Raw genomic sequence first — 16,949 nt, forward strand, 5'->3', positions numbered from 1 at the left:
AACAAACAGAATCATTAGAAACACTTTGATAATGTTACATTAATTCAGCCAAATGGGTTTAAAGTACCTTCTTCAAAATTAATATTTTTACACTGTCTTCCTGAGTCATCCACACGATGTTCTCTTAAAAAGAAAAACACAAACATTGTACCTATAAAATGCTTAATAGTGAAGTTGTTTAAATTTATTATTGGCATTGTATTTTTTTTCACATTCTAATATACTTTCTTTATTGGTTTTTCAGTAATAAAACTGTTACCAATGAGATATAACCAATAAACTTAAGACAGAAGTTACAATTCTTATCAAATTCTCACAGACAGGTAAAATGAAAAAAATCTAACTCATCCTAAAGCATACATGATCTACTTTAGTATCTGAAGTTTTACAGTGATTACAAACATTAGTAATAAATGTTTTTAGACTACTGAATAAAGCACTCTAAAAACAATAAACAAAACATAATTAAAAAAAATTTTTCAAATATATGAAAGAGATATACATTACTAGTAACTTTTATATTTAAGACTGATACAAATCCATTAATCTATTTAAAATGTTATTTTCCATGCCTTTCTCCTACTTAGAAACACGTAGTTTGTAAATCAAGATCAAACCTTCAGGCCGGGCACAGCCTCACATGGCTCTTGCCTGTAATCCCAGCACTTTGGGAGGCTGAGGCAGGCAGATCACTTTGAGGTCAGGAGTTTGAGATCAGCCTGGCCAACATGGTGAAACCCCGTCTCTACTAAAAGTACAAAAATTAGCTGGATGTGGTGGTGCACACCTGTAGCCCCAGTTACTCAGGAAGCTGAGGCATCAGAATCCTTGAATCTGGGAGATGGAGGTTGCATTGAGCCGAGATAGTGCCACTGCCCTCCAGTCTGAGCAACAGAGTAAAACCTTGTCTCAAAAAAAAAAAAAAAAAAACCAAAAAACCAAACCTTGAATCTTCAAAGACCTTCCTTTTCTGTTCTCATTTATTAGGTTGTCTTTTGGTTGCCGGTATTACATGCTTTAGTACTACCTGACCAAAAAATATAAACAAACTATAGACATAGAAAAACAAATACACTTCATAAGGATAATTATCTTCCAACAATTACAAAGCTCATTAAATTTCACAATCTACAAAAATAGTTTTATCATTTCTATCTAATTACCTTAGTATAGCAAGGATCAGAATAATATTTAAAATTCCCAGGAAGGCGCTAAGTAAAACTGGTGTTGTATACATGTTTATCCGCAGTTTAATCACATCCCATGTCACACCTTTTTCTCCAATGAATGCAAAACAAGTCTGAAAAACTTATTAAGATAAAATTTTCACAGATGAATTACTATATGAGAAGCATAGGATAAAAAATGCAAAAGACATTTACAACAGAATTGGGAACAAAGTTATGGAATCATCCTTCTATATCATGCATTCTCAACAGATGCAATTGGTTCTTGATGGGGGGGGTCAAAAATTTTCCACTTTTTAGGTATAAAGCAGGTATGTACAGATATACATATGGTACATAAAAGATATATGATACATCTGTGGCACTAAAATTTTATGGGGTAAAGAGAGTAGGAAAAAACATTGAAAAAGGCTCCTTAGGGAGACAATAATGAAAAAAAGGTTGTGAAACACTGATGTACATGCATTCACAAGGAGTTGTATCTTACATAACTTCTTAGTTTTTTACAAAACATCTCCATAGGCAATTTAAATTATACCATTTCTTCCAATAATTATAAAGGTTTAGCCGGGCGCAGTGGCTCAAGCCTGTAATCCCAGCACTTTGGGAGGCCGAGACGGGCGGATCACGAGGTCAGGAGATCGAGACCATCCTGGCTAACACGGTGAAACCCCATCTCTACTAAAAAAAAATACAAAAAACTAGCCGGGTGAGGTGGCGGGCGCCTGTAGTCCCAGCTACTCGGGAGGCTGAGGCAGGAGAATGCGTAAACCTGGGAGGCGGAGTTTGCAGTGAGCTGAGATCCGGTCACTGCACTCCAGCCCGGGCGACAGAGCGAGACTCCGTCTCAAAAAAAAAAAAAAAAAGGTTTAATCAGCTTCATTATAAGAATGAAAACATATTTTAGATCAGATATCTTAAATATTATTGTGTATATGGTACATATACATATAGGTGTATATATATATTTAATATCATTTGACCATAATGTCATATACAGGTAAAATGAAAAAAAAAACCATTTCATCCAAAAGCATACATAATCTACCTTAGTATCTGAAGTTTTTTTAGTGACTTTAAACATTAGTTAGAAGTGTTTTTGGACTGCTGGATAAAGCACTCTAAAGAAATATGAAGTGGCAAGGCCGGGCGCGGTGGCTCAAGCCTGTAATCCCAGCACTTTGGGAGGCCGAGACGGGCAGATCACGAGGTCAGGAGATCGAGACCATCCTGGCTAACACGTGAATCCCCGTCTCTACTAAAAAATACAAAAAAAATTAGCCGGGCGAGGTGGCGGGCACCTGTAGTCCCAGCTACTCGGGAGGCTGAGGCAGGAGAATGGCGTGAACCCGGGAGGCGGAGCTTGCAGTGAGCTGAGATCCGGCCACAGCACTCCAGCCTGGGCGGCACAGCGAGACTCCGTCTCAAAAAAAAAAAAAAAAAAAAAAAAAAAAAAAGAAATATGAAGTGGCAAAATCTAATCTGGATCTGTGGCAAAAACTCAATTGGAAGAGTACTGGTTTGCTCTTCTGATTTAGATTCTATATGTGGCTCTATAGTAATTCACATATAACTCTAGGGTGAGGACTTAAGATACTGCACCTACCGTACTTAGAACTGTGACTAGCATACAGTAAGCACACAATAAATGTTAGTGCTTGTTGAGGGTTTATTATTGGAAAAGTCATCGAAGTTCTTCAGGCTTATATTTAGTCATCTATAATGCAAAATTTTTAAATGACATAATCTTTAAAATGCTTTTAAGGTGGTAAAAAGTATTTACTAAGAACATAAGTCTATACCAGGTATTATGCTAGATACTGAGGGTAGACTGGAAAATAAAGACTCAAACTATGTCCTGATGTACTTTACAATATAGTATTCAAGTTCAACTATTCTACATTTGTGCTTGTATTTGTTTCAGGGTACTAAATCGAAATAGATTTTGGTGAACAGTGAATTAGATTCCCTTCTGTTGAGCCTTTTCCTTTTGGCTAAATAGAGGAACGTAATGGAAACTGGGGGTGGGAGATGGGGTGTTAATGATGAAGTAAGCTGAGTTGGATTCAAACTGATAATATTCATAACTTCAAAATATAGACCAATTATATGGTTTTTCAATATTATTCTAGGCAGGAAAATGACTGATTCTTTACTCAGCAGAAAATTAATTTGCCTTGAGGAAATATTAAATCTCATTAATATATTTTTGAGACAGGGTCTCACGCTTATCGCCCAGGCTGGAGTGCAATGATGTGATCTCGGCTCACTGCAACCTCTGCCTCCAGGTTCAAGCGATTCCCCTGCCTCAGCCTCCCAAGTAGCTGGGATTACAGGTGCCTGCCACCACACCTGGCTAATTTTTGTATTTTTAGTAGAGATGGGGTTTCACCATGTTGGCCAGGCTGGTCTCAAACTTCTGACCTCAGGTGATCTGCCTGTTACAGCCTCCCAAAGTGCTGAAGATTACAGGTGTGGACCACCGTGCCTGGCCTCACTAATTTTTTTAACACTCAGCAAAAGGGTGACCTTGGACAATTTACTTAGATTCTCTATGCATTGGCATTCTCAACTATAAAAGGGGACTAATAGCACTTAATTTAGTGGATTGGCATCAAGATAAAATGGCATCAAGATAAAATCCTCATTGCTGGATAAAAAAAAATTAGCTTTCCTCCCTTTCCCTTCAGCTAAGAGTTTTTATACTTGGGTTACATTGAATATTTAAGCCTCAAAGTTTTCCCAATTCAAATTCAAGTAATGACAAGTGAAGAACACCTACCTGGGCCGGGCGCGGTGGCTCAAGCCTGTAATCCCAGCACTTTGGGAGGCCGAGACGGGTGGATCACGAGGTCAGGAGATCGAGACCATCCTGGCTAACACTGTGAAACCTCGTCTCTACTAAAAAAAATACAAAAAACTAGCCGGGCGAGGTGGCGGGCGCCTGTAGTCCCAGCTACTCGGGAGGCTGAGGCAGGAGAATGGCGTAAACCCGGGAGGCGGAGCTTGCAGTGAGCTGAGATCCGGCCACTGCACTCCAGCCTGGGCGACAGAGCAAGACTCCGTCTCAAAAAAAAAAAAAAAAAAAAAAAAGAACACCTACCTGGACCTAGAATAAAACCTAATGCTTGACACATGCTTATATTTGCCATGGAACTTGTTCTTTCTTGAAGGGAAGTAGCACCAGCAGTATATGATCGAACAACTGCTACGTTTCCTTAAAAACAAGACACAATAATCCAAAGCAAGTTATCATTCAGTTTATAAAATTCAATCAAATTTGACTTTATACAGAAGAAGAAATCTTGGTCAACAGTATAGTCACTGCTTCCTCTTTATGATCATACAAAGCATGTAAGGTATTTTTATTAAGCAAATGCATCAATTAACGGACCATACTAGTTTTGGTAATATGAAAACAGTTAAAGATATCAAAGAGTGAAAAAATGGTATCATAAGTAAAACAAGCTGGGCACAGTGGCTCACATCCATAATCCCAGCACTTTCAGAGGTCAACGTGGGTGGATCATTTTGAGGTCAGGAGTTCAAGACCAGCCCGGCCAACATGGTGAAACCCTGTCTCTACTAAAAATTCAAAAATTATCCACCTGTAGTCCCAACTACTCAGGAGGCTGAGGCAGAATAATTGCTTGAACCTAGGAGGCTGAGGTTGCAATGAGCCAAGATCGCACCACTGCACTCCAGCCTGGGCAACAAAGTGAGACTTCATCTCAAACAAACAAACAAAAAAAAGAATATAAAATTTACTCAATACTAACACAGCACTGAGTGAATGGCATACCATTGATTACTACAACTATTTTAAAAAGTATTACAAACTCTGTATGCATAAACATGTAATATAAGAAACAGAAAAAAATGCACTAACAATTTTACTGAAAAATTTCATTGAGTCATTATATTCAAGAGATTCTGTTAGGGGGCATAGGATATTTTTAAAGTACCGTAAATTCTTTCTAATTGCAAAAAGTTTAGGCTAAGAGTGGTGGCTCATGCCTGTAATCCCAGCACTTTGGGAGGCCGAGGCAGGTGGATCACGAGGTCAGTAGTTCAAGACCAGTCTGGCCAAGATGGTGAAACCCCATCTCTACTAAAAATACAAAAATTAGTCAGGCACAGTGGCAGGTGCCTGTAGTCTCAGCTACTCGGGAGGCTAAGGCAGGAGAATTGCTTGAATCCAGGCAGGTAGAGGTTACAGTGAGCCGAGATCGCGCCACTGCACTCCAGTCTGGGCGACAGAGTGAGACTCAAAAAAAAAAAAAAAGTTTATCATCTGATTAGTGAGAAAGCATAAAAACAGTACAATACTATAAGCAAGTGCCAGAGACATGTCAGAGAAGAAAAAAATCTCTGAAGGGGCAGGGTAGCCCAAGAGGGCTTTGTGGAAAATGTGGAGCTTGAATTGGATCTATTTTTGTTTTGGGTTTTTCTGTTGTTTTTTTTTTTTTAAGATGGAGGTCTCCCTATGTTACCCAGGCTGACCTTGAACTCCTGGGCTCAAGAGAGATTCTGCTACCTCAGTCTCCTGAGTAGCTGGTATTATAGGCACGTGCCACCACGCCTGGTTTGAACTGAATCTTGAAGAATGAAGAATGATGGGAACAGAAGAGAACTATAGGTAATGAGAACATCATGAGCAAAGGCAAAATGATAGGAAAAATATTTGTTTACAATGAGAGACATGTATGTTGAACTGTGAAATATGAGTTTAAAAGAGGATGAGACCAGGTGAAAGTGAGCCATAAATGTCAGAATGAATGTGAATCTGACACAATCAACATACAAACTTACCTGCTCCAATTCCCAACAATCCACGAGCAACCAGCATATAGTATTTATTATGAGAGGCTGGGATGTGGACATATGCATAGAGGCAGTTGGCTGCCACGGAAATGAAGATGGAGACGATAAGAGGCTCTTTTCTTGGTCTATAATTAGACCATAAACCAAATATAGGTGAAGCTACCATTTGGCCAAGACTATATGAAGCAATCACCCAGCCCAAAAATCTTGTATCAGCTGTCTGATCAATCTGCAGACAAAAGTATGTGCTTTAAGAATTGTTATCCAAGAAAAGTTTAAAATCTAAACACATTTGTCATACCATGTAAAATTTTCTATTAAAAAAATAAAAACAATTCTAATGTATAAGTTTTATAACACTATTATTTACAGTAAAGGATTCAAACTTCTGACAGTACAATTAAAGTGCTAACAACAGACTGTACACAAGGGAAAAATGCTTGGGAGGCTCATTTTTAAGAATGACCATGGAAATTTTTGGTTCATATAAACCTTGGTAAGAAGATAATCACACACCCTATGTATACATATAGCAATAACATCATGAAAAATAATACAAGCTATTCTTTAATTCTTGTAAACAGAATTCTTTAGACTTATGCTACCCTATACGTTAAACAGCCATTAGCGCTGTAAATCTTTTTTTAAAAAACAAACTAGGCACAAGAGTCAAATGCATAAAGAAGATAATAAAAACACAAAAGATGATAGACAATTCTCTCAATAAACCTGTTATAAATTCTTCCTTTCTACATAGGCAACTTAGTATTCTACCACTTTAAAAGGGTTTACATATCATGATGAACATGAGGGGAGAACCAAATGACTACAACTCAGAAAACAAAATACTTTCAGAAAAACAGAAAATGTTAGCATAGAAAAGACACTATTGTTTATTTTTATTCATGTATTTGAGACAGGGTCTCACTCTGTCACCCAGGCTGCAGGGCAGTGGTGCGATCACGGCTCAGTGCAGCCTCGACCTTAGAGGTCCAAGTGATCCTCCTGCCTCAGCGTCTTGAGTAGCCAGGACCACAGGCATGCACCACCATGCCCAGCTAATTTTTTTATTTTTGTAGAGACAGGGTCTCCCTATGTTGCCTAGGCTGGTCTTGAACTTCCCACCTCCAGCTCGAAAAGCAATCCTCCTGCCTCGGGAGGGAGCAATTCTCCCACCCTGGCCTCCTAAATTATTGGGATTAGTGCCATGAGCCACCATACCCAGCCAGATTATTTTTTTTCATATATGGTAGGCTAAGCCAGGTGAAGTGGCACAACCCTGTAATCTCAGCTACTCAGCAGTCTAGAACAGAAGGATCCCTTGAGCCCAGGAGTTGGAAGGTGTAATGCAATATGATTATACCTGTGAAAAGCCACTGCACTCCAGTCTGGGCAACATAGGAAGATTCTGTCTCTAATCTTTCTATTTAATGGCTTTTATTAAATTTTAGGAAATAAATTTAAATGAACATAGATATGTGGTAGAACAATTTAATAAGGAAAACTATGACCTTTTGTTCCCTAAAGATATTTATTTATTTATTTAATTTTATTTCTTTACTTTTGAGATGGAGTTTTGCTCTTGTTGCCCAGGCTGGAGGGCAATGGCGCGATCTCAGGTCACTACAACCTCTACCTCCCGGGTTCAAGCGATTCTCCTGCCTCAGCCTACCAAGTAGCTGAGATTACAGGCATGCGCCACCACACGGGCCCAGCTAATTTTTGTATTTTTTTAGTAGCGACGCGATTTCACCATGTTGGCCAGGCTAGTCTCAAACTCCTGACCTCAGGTGAGCCGCCTGCCTCGGCCTCCCAAAGTTCTGGGATTTTGCGTGTGAGCCACCATGCCTGGCAATTCCCTAAAGATATTTAAACTGAAAATATTTAGGTGCGTTTTTCTTTATGGGGCATAAGAAATAATATGCAAAAGTATAATGATACATAATACTTAAAGTTCTAGCCGTTAAAATATTTCAGTTTAGGTACTCTGGTTTTCATTTTCTCCCTGTATTACTTTTAGTTTCATTTGTCATCTCTGAAAATAGAAAATAATAATTTCATGTCATATAAAATTTTAAATTAATTTTCAAAAAAGTAATGAAAACTCAATTTTAATGTTAAACGTGTAGTGGTTTGAAAGCAAAACTTTCTTTTTTTTTTTTTTGAGACAGGGTCTGGCTCTGTCACCCAGGCCAGTATATAGTGGCATAATCTTGGCTCACTGTAACCTCAAACTCCTTTGCTCAAGAAATCCTCCCACCTCAAGCTCCCAAGCAGCTGGGACTATAGGGAGTAGCACCACCATACCCAGCTAACTTTTAAAATTTTTTTGTAGAGACAAGGTCTTATATTGTTACACAGGCTGGTCTTGAACTCCTGGGCTCAGGCAATCCTCCCAACTTGGCCTCCCAAAGCACTGGGATTACAGGCACGTAAGCCACAGCACCAGGCCTGATAGCAAAACTCTTCAAAGAGTTTTCAAAATATCTGGAGAAAAGAGAGTACTTTTCAAAACTCAACATAGTATGCTGACGAGACCTAATCACTACTAATATCCTTCTTTTGAGAATTTTGACTAAAAAGACTAAACGCCAAGAAATTAAGAATTTTGATACGTGAAAATATCTTTTTAGTAGAGAAGACATTGCTCCAGAACTGTGCCAATTCCAATGACTACCAGTATGGAAAGAATTTTTAGTGTAATGGGTAATAATTCCATGTAATACAATTTTCTTTTTTTTTTTTTTGAGACGACTCTCGCTCTGTCGCCCGGGCTGGAGTGCAGTGGCCGGATCTCAGCTCACTGCAAGCTCTGCCTCCTGGGTTTACGCCATTCTCCTGCCTCAGCCTCCCAAGTAGCTGGGACTACAGGCGCCAGCCACCTCGCCCGGCTAGCTTTTTGTATTTTTTAGTAGAGACAGGGTTTCACCGTGTTAGCCAGGATGGTCTCGAACTCCTGACCTCGTGATCCGCCCGTCTCGGCCTCCCAAAGTGCTGGGATTACAGGCTTGAGCCACCGCGCCCGGCCATATAATTTTCAAAATAACAATGAAAATATGGCACTAAATCAGTAAAAAGTAAAATTTGTATTTCTTTTTTTCTTATATTCCTTTAAAAATATATTTTAGGAGAGCATTTTCAAAAAGTAGAAATTCGTAAAACTGGGCTGGACATGGTGGCTCACACTTGTAATGCCAGCACTTTGAGAGGCTGAGGTGGTGGGTCACCCAAGGTCAGGAGTTTGAGACCAGCCTGGCCAACATAGTGAAACCCTGTCTCTACTAAAACTACAAAAATTAGCTGGGCGTGGTGGTGCACGACTGTAATCCCAGTTACTTGGGAGGCTGAGGCAAGCGAACTACTTGAACCTTGGAGGTACAGGCTGCAGTAAGCCAAGACTGCGTCACTGAACTCCAGCCTGGGTGAAGAGTGAGACTCCATTTACAAAAAAAAAAAAAAAAAAAATTCATAAAAACAAAACAATCCTAACAATCTAGACAATCTAGTAGGGGAGTTAAGTAAACTCTCTGTAAATACAGTGTTAGGACACTCCATATTAAGGGCTAATGATAAAGGGAAACGGGAGTATACAGGAAAACCTTCTGATCCAAACTGTTGTGAGGGACAGTCAGAGAAGGCTTTCCAGGCCAGGTGTGGTGGCTCACATATGTTATCCCAGCAATTGGGAGACTGAGGCAGGATCACCTGAGGTCTGGAGTTTGAGATTAGCCTGGCCAACATACCGAAACCCCATCTCTACTAAAAATACAAAAATTAGCCAGGCATGGTGGCAGGTGCCTGTAATCCCAGCTACTTGGGAGGCTGAGGCATGAGAATCGCTTGAACCCGGAAGATGGAAATCCCAGCACTCTGGGAGGCTGAGGTGGGTGGACCACCTGAGGAAAGGTAGAGATCAGCCTGGCCAACATGGTGAAACCCCATCTCTACTAAAAATACAAAAATTAGCTGGGTGTGGTAGCTGGCATCTGTAGTCCCAGCTACTTGGGAGACTGAGGCAGGAGAATCACTTGAACCCTCAAGGCAGAGATTGCAGCACGCCAAGATCATGCCACTGCATGCCAGCCTGGGCATCAGAGCAAGACTCCATTGCAAAAAAAAAAAAAAAAAAGAGAGAGAGAGAAGGCTTTCCAGAGGAGGTGACACTGGAGCAAAACCTTGAAGAGTGAATAAAAGACAGTGAGGAGGGTGAAAGGGGAGAGCAAAAGAAAGATGGAGAGAGGAAAAGCATTCCAGTAAAAAGGGAGACAAATGTGTAAAGACCTAAGGAGCCTGGGTTCATCCAAGTACCATGGATCTATCTAATAAGTTGATGGCTATACATCTAATATAGGACAAAGTTCAGAATCTAGGATAAAACACACACATGCATGTGCGAACACACACACACACTCTCCAACCTCTTAGGAAAACCAACAAGTAAGGGACAAACTGATACGGAAGAATACACAAAAGAATTTAAGAATAAGTCGTTAGAGTTAAGAGGAAAGCCAGGATAGAGAAATGTCATAGAAGCTTAGAGGTGGTGCTATGGTTTTAATGTGTCCCTCAAATTTCATGTTTTGGAAATTAATATTTAAATTAATATTATTAAAATATTGAAAGTTAGGACCTTTAAGAGGTAATTGTGTTACATTAGGTAGTTAGTTGGGTATCAACAGGGCAGGAAAGGTCTCCCCTGCCCCACACATAGGGAGTGTCCGGAGACCATTAGGTGATGGTCAGGCAGTTGTTAACTCTCTAAAGTAATCTTGGTCAGAGCCAGGGCTAGGAAAAGGAAGCCTCTTAATACATAGAAAACACCTGGTGATTAGCAGCTTCCCAATACGATCTCGGGTGGGGTGAGTGGGGAGAAGTAATGCCAGGCCCCAAAAGTATGCCAGTGTATAAAATCCCAAGTCAAAAGGTCAAACCGTGCACTTGTCTTTCAAGTTGCCCACCTGGCCTTCTTCCAACTGTACTTTCCTTCTTTTCCTTCCTTTCATTCTTGCTCTAAAGCTTTTTAATAAATTTTCACTCCTGCTCTACAACTTGCCTCAGGTTCTCCTTCTGCCTTATATCCTTTACTTGCATTATTTCTTCTCAGGAGGCAAGAACTGAGGTTGCTGCAGACCCGTACAGATACAGATCTGCCAACTAACAATTGGATCATGAGGGCTGTGCCCTGTTGATACTCAACTACCTACCTAATGTACCTAATCCATTCATGTATTAATGGGATATCATGGAGTGGAACTGGTGGCTTCATAAGAGAAGGAAAAGAGACCTGAGCTAGCATGCTCAGCTCCTTCATCACGTGATGCCTTACAATGCCTTGGGACTCTTCAGAGAGTCCCCACCAGCAAGAAGGCCCTCACCAGATGTGGTCTCTCAGCCTTGGACTTCTCAGCCTCCGTAATGGTAAGAAATAAAATCTTTTTTTTAAATAAATTATCTAGTTTAGGGTATTCTGTTACAAGCAACAGAAAACAGACTAATACAGGTACCTTCAGGAAGTAAGGAGAGGACAACAATGTCAAATCCTATCCAGGTGTCACCTAAAGTAAGGACTCAAAAGTATTTCATGATCAACAATTAAGTAACTGGAAACCTTTTTTGTTTGTTTGTTTGTTTGTTTGTTTTTGAGACGGAGTCTCGCGCCCCGGCTGGAGTGCAGTGGCCAGATCTCAGCTCACTGCAAGCTCCGCCTCCTGGGTTTACACCATTCTCCTGCCTCAGCCTCTCGAGTAGCTGGGACTACAGGCGCCTGCCACCTCGCCCGGCTAGTTTTTTGTATGTTTTAGTAGAGATGGGGTTTCACTGTGTTAGCCAGGATGGTCTCGATCTCCTGACCTCGTGATCCGCCCGTCTCGGCCTCCCAAAGTGCTGGGATTACAGGCTTGAGCCACCGCGCCCGGCCAAGTAACTGGAAACCTTACAAGAGGAGTTCAGGACAGCAGAAAAGTTAATCAGATAGTAGTAGGTTAAGGAGTAGGTTAGGGAATACAGAGGAACTCTTTAAGAACCTTTACTAAAACATTGTTATAGATGAATTATGTAACCAACTTATATACTGATTTTTAGTTAAGTTCCTTCCTGGAGATTTAAGATAGAACTGACAGGACTTGATGATCAACTGATGTCAAGCTACCTAAAAAACTTACATCTTCCTGTCACCTCCTCTTCCCCTTCTAGTAATAACAGCATCAAAAAATACATATGTTCTAGTCTTTACAATGTTACCTGATAGCCCAAATTAATTTTATGGGAAAAGCATTAAATTATTCCACAAACATATCATTTACACACTTTGGGAATTCAGACTATTACTAGTTTCCTTTTTATTAGGGAAGAGGTAATGATGGAATATGAACGTGGCTTCTGAGTAGGTGACCATACATCTCCATTTGCCTGGGACTATCTGGGTATGATCCTATTTTTCCTTGTATAGCACTCTCTTCACTTCAAAAGTGTTCTGGCTTGCACAATAAAGCATATGGTCACCTTACTTATAAGCCTCTTTTAAGGAACTATTATCTCATTATTCTTGTAAAGATTAAACCATAGAATACCAAAAAGACTCTTTAGAAAATGCTTAACTATTTAAGAGTTACTACTACTGTAGCTATAAGGGAAAAATAGATTGAAATGTACAAACCTTTTGGAGATATGGCCATATGGACAGCATCACTATAGAAAAGCCTGTGAAGAAGCAAACTAGGTTATTTATACTTATAATAATTTAATCATTATTACAGATACAATTTTCTGAACTGTGGTGTGGATTGCAAAATATTCTGAACCTAAAATTTATGCATACAAATGCATAATTTATCAGGCAATGAGATTTTAATTATCAGAAGGAAAATAAATACTAAAAGAACATACAATTACAGTCTCTCATCATAATTACTAATGAATACAAAAAAGCAGAGGATCTATTTCTCCATACTCGTGTGCTTTTACTGTAAACGGAAATAACCAAAAACTTTGTTAAGTTTTTATAGCAGAAATGAATGGAGGAAAGGTTATTTTGTTAGATAGGAAGTGCTAGGCTTCTATCCTATGTTGTTTGGAGGAGATAATTGACTGAAGAGAAGAGCAGGAATAAGGAAAATGATCATCTACAGGGGGGCTATAGAAAACCAGAATACTTCAAGATGGCCATACCTTAAAAGAAAATTCACTATTTCTGCTAGTCTTTACTGCATGAAAACTATAATTAACTCCAACACTATTTGTCAATTTTAAATGTTAGGCAAATGCAGCCAGCAGTGACTCATGCCTGTAATCCCAGCACTTTGGGAGGCTGAGGCAGGCAGATTACCTAAGGTCAGGAGTTTGAGACCAGCCTGGCCAACATGGTGAAACCCTGTCTCTAATAAAAATATAAAACTTAGCCGGGCATGGTGGCACATGCCTGTAATCCCAGCTACTTAGGAGGTTGAGGTAGAAGAATTGCTTGAACCCAGGAGGCGGAGTAGGTTGCAGTGAGCCAACATAGCACCACTGCACTCTAGCATGGGTGACAGAGCAAGACTCCATCTCAAAAAAAAAAAAAAAAAAAGAAAGAAAGAAAAATGAATAAATAAATGTTAGCCAAATCTATTAAGAAATTCTATAAAGCCTGTTCTTCAAAATGGCTCTACTAAGGCTTGGCACAGTGGCTCACACCTGTAATCCTAGAACTTTGGAAGACTGAGGTAGGTGAATCACTTGAGGCCAGAAGTCTAGAGACCAGCCTGGCCAGCATGGAGAAACCCCATCTCTACAAAAAAAAAATACAAAAATTAGTTGGGCATGGTAGCACATGCCTGTAATCCCAGCTACCCGGGAGGCTGAGGCAGGAGAATTACTTGAATATGGAGGCAGAGGTTGTAGTGCGCCAAGATTGCACCACTGCACTCCAGCCTGGGTGAGAGTGAGACTCTGTCTCAAAAAAAAGAGAAAAAAAAAGAAAAAAATAAATTTAAAAAATACCTGTTAAGATATAATTCACATATCATACAATTCATGCATTTAAAGTATACAATTCAATGGGTTTTAATATAATCACAGATATGTGCAACCATCATTACAGTCAATTTTATTTAACTTATTTTTTGAGACGGAGTTTCTTGTAGCCTAGGCTGGAGTGCAGTGGCCTGAACTCGGCTCACTGCAACCTTCGACTCCTGGATTCAAGCGATTCTCCTGCCTTAGCCTCCTGAGTAGCTGGGATTACAGGCTCCTGCCACCACACCAGGCTAATTTTTGTACTTTAGTAGAGATGAGGTTCACCATGTTGACCAGGCTCGTCTCGAACTCCTGACCTCAGGTGATCTGCCTGCCTTGCCTCCGAAAGTGTTGGGATTACAGTCATTAGCCACTGTGCCCAGCCATTACTGTCAATTTTAGAACATATCTGTCACCTCAGAAAGAAACTCTATACCCTTCAGCTATCACCCTGTTTCATCCCCTCTCCAGTCAGCTGTAAACAACCACAAATGGACTTTGTTTGTACTCTATAGATTTTTATCTGTATTTTCATACAAATAGAATAATATAATACACGGACTCTTGTCTTGTCTTCTTTCACTTACTATTATCTTTTTTTTTTTTTGAGACAGACTCTCGCTATGTCACCAAGCTGCAGTGCAGTGGCACGATCTCGGCTCATTGCAATCTCTGCCTCCTGGGTTCAAATGATTCTTCCACCTCAGCCTCCCGAATAGCTGGGATTATAGGCATGTGCCACCACACCCAGCTAATTTTCTGTATTTTCAGTAGAGACAGGGTTTCACCATGTTGGCCAGGATGGTCTCAATCTCCTGACCTCGCAATCTGCCCGCCTCAGCCTCCCAAAATGCTGGGATTACAGGTGTGAGCCACCGCTCCTGGCCTTAGCATTGTATTTTCAAAGATTCATCCATGGTATACATGTACGTTCCTTATATAAACCCTATTTTAAAACATAATTTAATTATTAGCTTCATTTCAGGCCGGGCACGGTGGCTCACGTCTGTAATCCCAGCACTTTGGGAGGCCTAGGCGGGCAGATTCTGACGTCAGGAGATCGAGACCATCCTGGCTAACACGGTGAAACCCCGTCTCTACTAAAAATACAAAAAATTAGCCTGGTGTAGCAGCGTGCACCGTAATCCCAGCTACTGGGGAGGTTGAGGCAGGAGAATGGCGTGAACCCAGGAGGTGGAGCTTGTAGTGAGCCGAGATTGCGCTACTGCACTCCAGCCTGCGTGACACAGCAAGACTCCGTCTCAAAAATATATATAAATAAATAATTATTAGCTTCATTTTTAAATATTTTGAATTGACACAGTTACTTAGATCAGTAAAGGATTAAAAGCACCAATTAATCTTTTAAATCAAGGCTACAATTTTGGAGTACAGAAATTTGTAAACAAAATGTTTAACATGCCAATTAAAATCTAAAGTTGACCGGGCGTGGTGGATCATGCCTGTAATCCAAGCACTTTGGGAGACCACGGTAGGCGGATCACTTGAGGTCAGGAGTTCAAGACCAGCAATTGCAACATGGTGAAACTTCATCTCTACTAAAAATACAAACACTAGCTGGGCATGGTGGCGGGCGCCTGTAGTCCCAGCTACTGGGGAGGCTGAGGCAGGAGAATCGCTTGAACCTGGGAGGCAGAGGTTGTGGTGAGTTGAGATCGTGCTACTGCACTTCAGCCTGGAAGACAGAGTGTGACTCTACCTGAAAAAAAAAAAAATCTAAAGTTAAAATAATTTTCTTATTTTGCTGTTGAATTTGAAATTGTTTCTTATAAATTTAGATAATTGAGTACTCAAAACTAGAAGTGTTTAGAATGGAAAAATAAATCAATTGCAGGCATTGCTACCAAAACAGTATCAACTGGTCCCTTCCACCTTCTTGATGGAATCCCAGTTCTATTCAGGTATCCATACTTCCTCAACAAAGCCTCATGGTCTAAGAGAAACTCTCTCCATGTTCGATTCCAGAGGGTACATTCTGATTAGTCTAAAAATTCAATTGGAGTAATCCCATTATCTTAGTTGATGTTGGTTTAGAAATTTACAGGTCACACCTGTAATCCTAGCACTTTGGGAGGCTGGCAGGCAGATCACCTGAGGTCGAGAGTTTGAGACAGTCTGACCAACATGGAGAAACCCCATCTCTACTAAAAATACAAAATTAGCTGGGCGTGTGGCGCATGCCTATTATCCCAGCTATTTGAGAGGCTGAGGCAGGAGAATCGCTTGAACCCAGGAGGCGGAGGTTGCGGTGAGCCGAGATAGCACCATTGCACTCCAGCCTGGGCAACAAGAGTGAAACTGTCTCAAAAAAAGAAAGAAAAGAAATTTACAGGTAATATAGTTCTGACAAGTGAGAAGTGAGGGGAGGTTTATCTGGGAACCTCTGATCTACCTGGGGACCTCTGGGAAAGGATTCATCATGTCTGAGGAGGCTGTAAAAAAGGTCTCTTTTAAATAAATTTTAAAAATTGCCAAGAATGGATATGACACTTGCAACTCCTGCAACAGTCTTGCTACAGCCTAAGAATGAAGCCAATATGTAGAAGAGTATAAACCCCAAAAACTTATTGAAAAGCGGAACCACTGCACTCCAGCCTGGGTGACAGCGCGAGACTCCGTCTAAAAAAAAAAAAAAAAAAAGAAAAGCGGAACCACAGACCCAGTGAATCTCGTCTGGAATTGTTATACTGTGGATATCTTGTAAGACATAATAAATTAGGCTGGGTGCAGTGGCTCATGCTTGTAATCTCAGCACTTTGGGAGGCCAAGGTGGGTAGATCACTTGAAGTCAGGAGTTCAAGATCAGCCTGTCCAACATGGCGAAACCCCGTGTCTACTAAAAATACAAAAATTAGCTGGGCGTGGAGGCGCATGTCTGTAATCCCAGCTACTTGGGAGGCAGTGAACCAAGATCGTGCCACTGCA

The 16,949-nt window shown here is 40.4% G+C and overlaps 1 protein-coding gene across 3 annotated transcripts in view; it reads right to left on the bottom strand.

Annotated features, from left to right (window-relative positions):
• MFSD8 (major facilitator superfamily domain containing 8) overlaps positions 1-16,949 on the bottom strand; it is a 55,212-nt gene that overhangs the window by 22,288 nt on the left and 15,975 nt on the right. For 2 of the 3 annotated variants that reach the window (XM_030917062.1, XM_010389047.2), the window contains exons 3-7: positions 12,667-12,710; positions 6,000-6,240; positions 4,291-4,404; positions 1,164-1,308; positions 68-123 (exon numbers count right to left, since the gene is read on the bottom strand). In XM_030917062.1, the coding sequence (XP_030772922.1) occupies positions 68-123; positions 1,164-1,308; positions 4,291-4,404; positions 6,000-6,240; positions 12,667-12,710 (600 nt within the window). The remainder of the gene's footprint in view (positions 1-67; positions 124-1,163; positions 1,309-4,290; positions 4,405-5,999; positions 6,241-12,666; positions 12,711-16,949) is intronic. The other variant, XM_010389056.2, reaches the window with a different exon arrangement.

Source organism: Rhinopithecus roxellana, chromosome 2, assembly GCF_007565055.1.
Source record: "Rhinopithecus roxellana isolate Shanxi Qingling chromosome 2, ASM756505v1, whole genome shotgun sequence".
NCBI lineage: Eukaryota > Metazoa > Chordata > Mammalia > Primates > Cercopithecidae > Rhinopithecus > Rhinopithecus roxellana.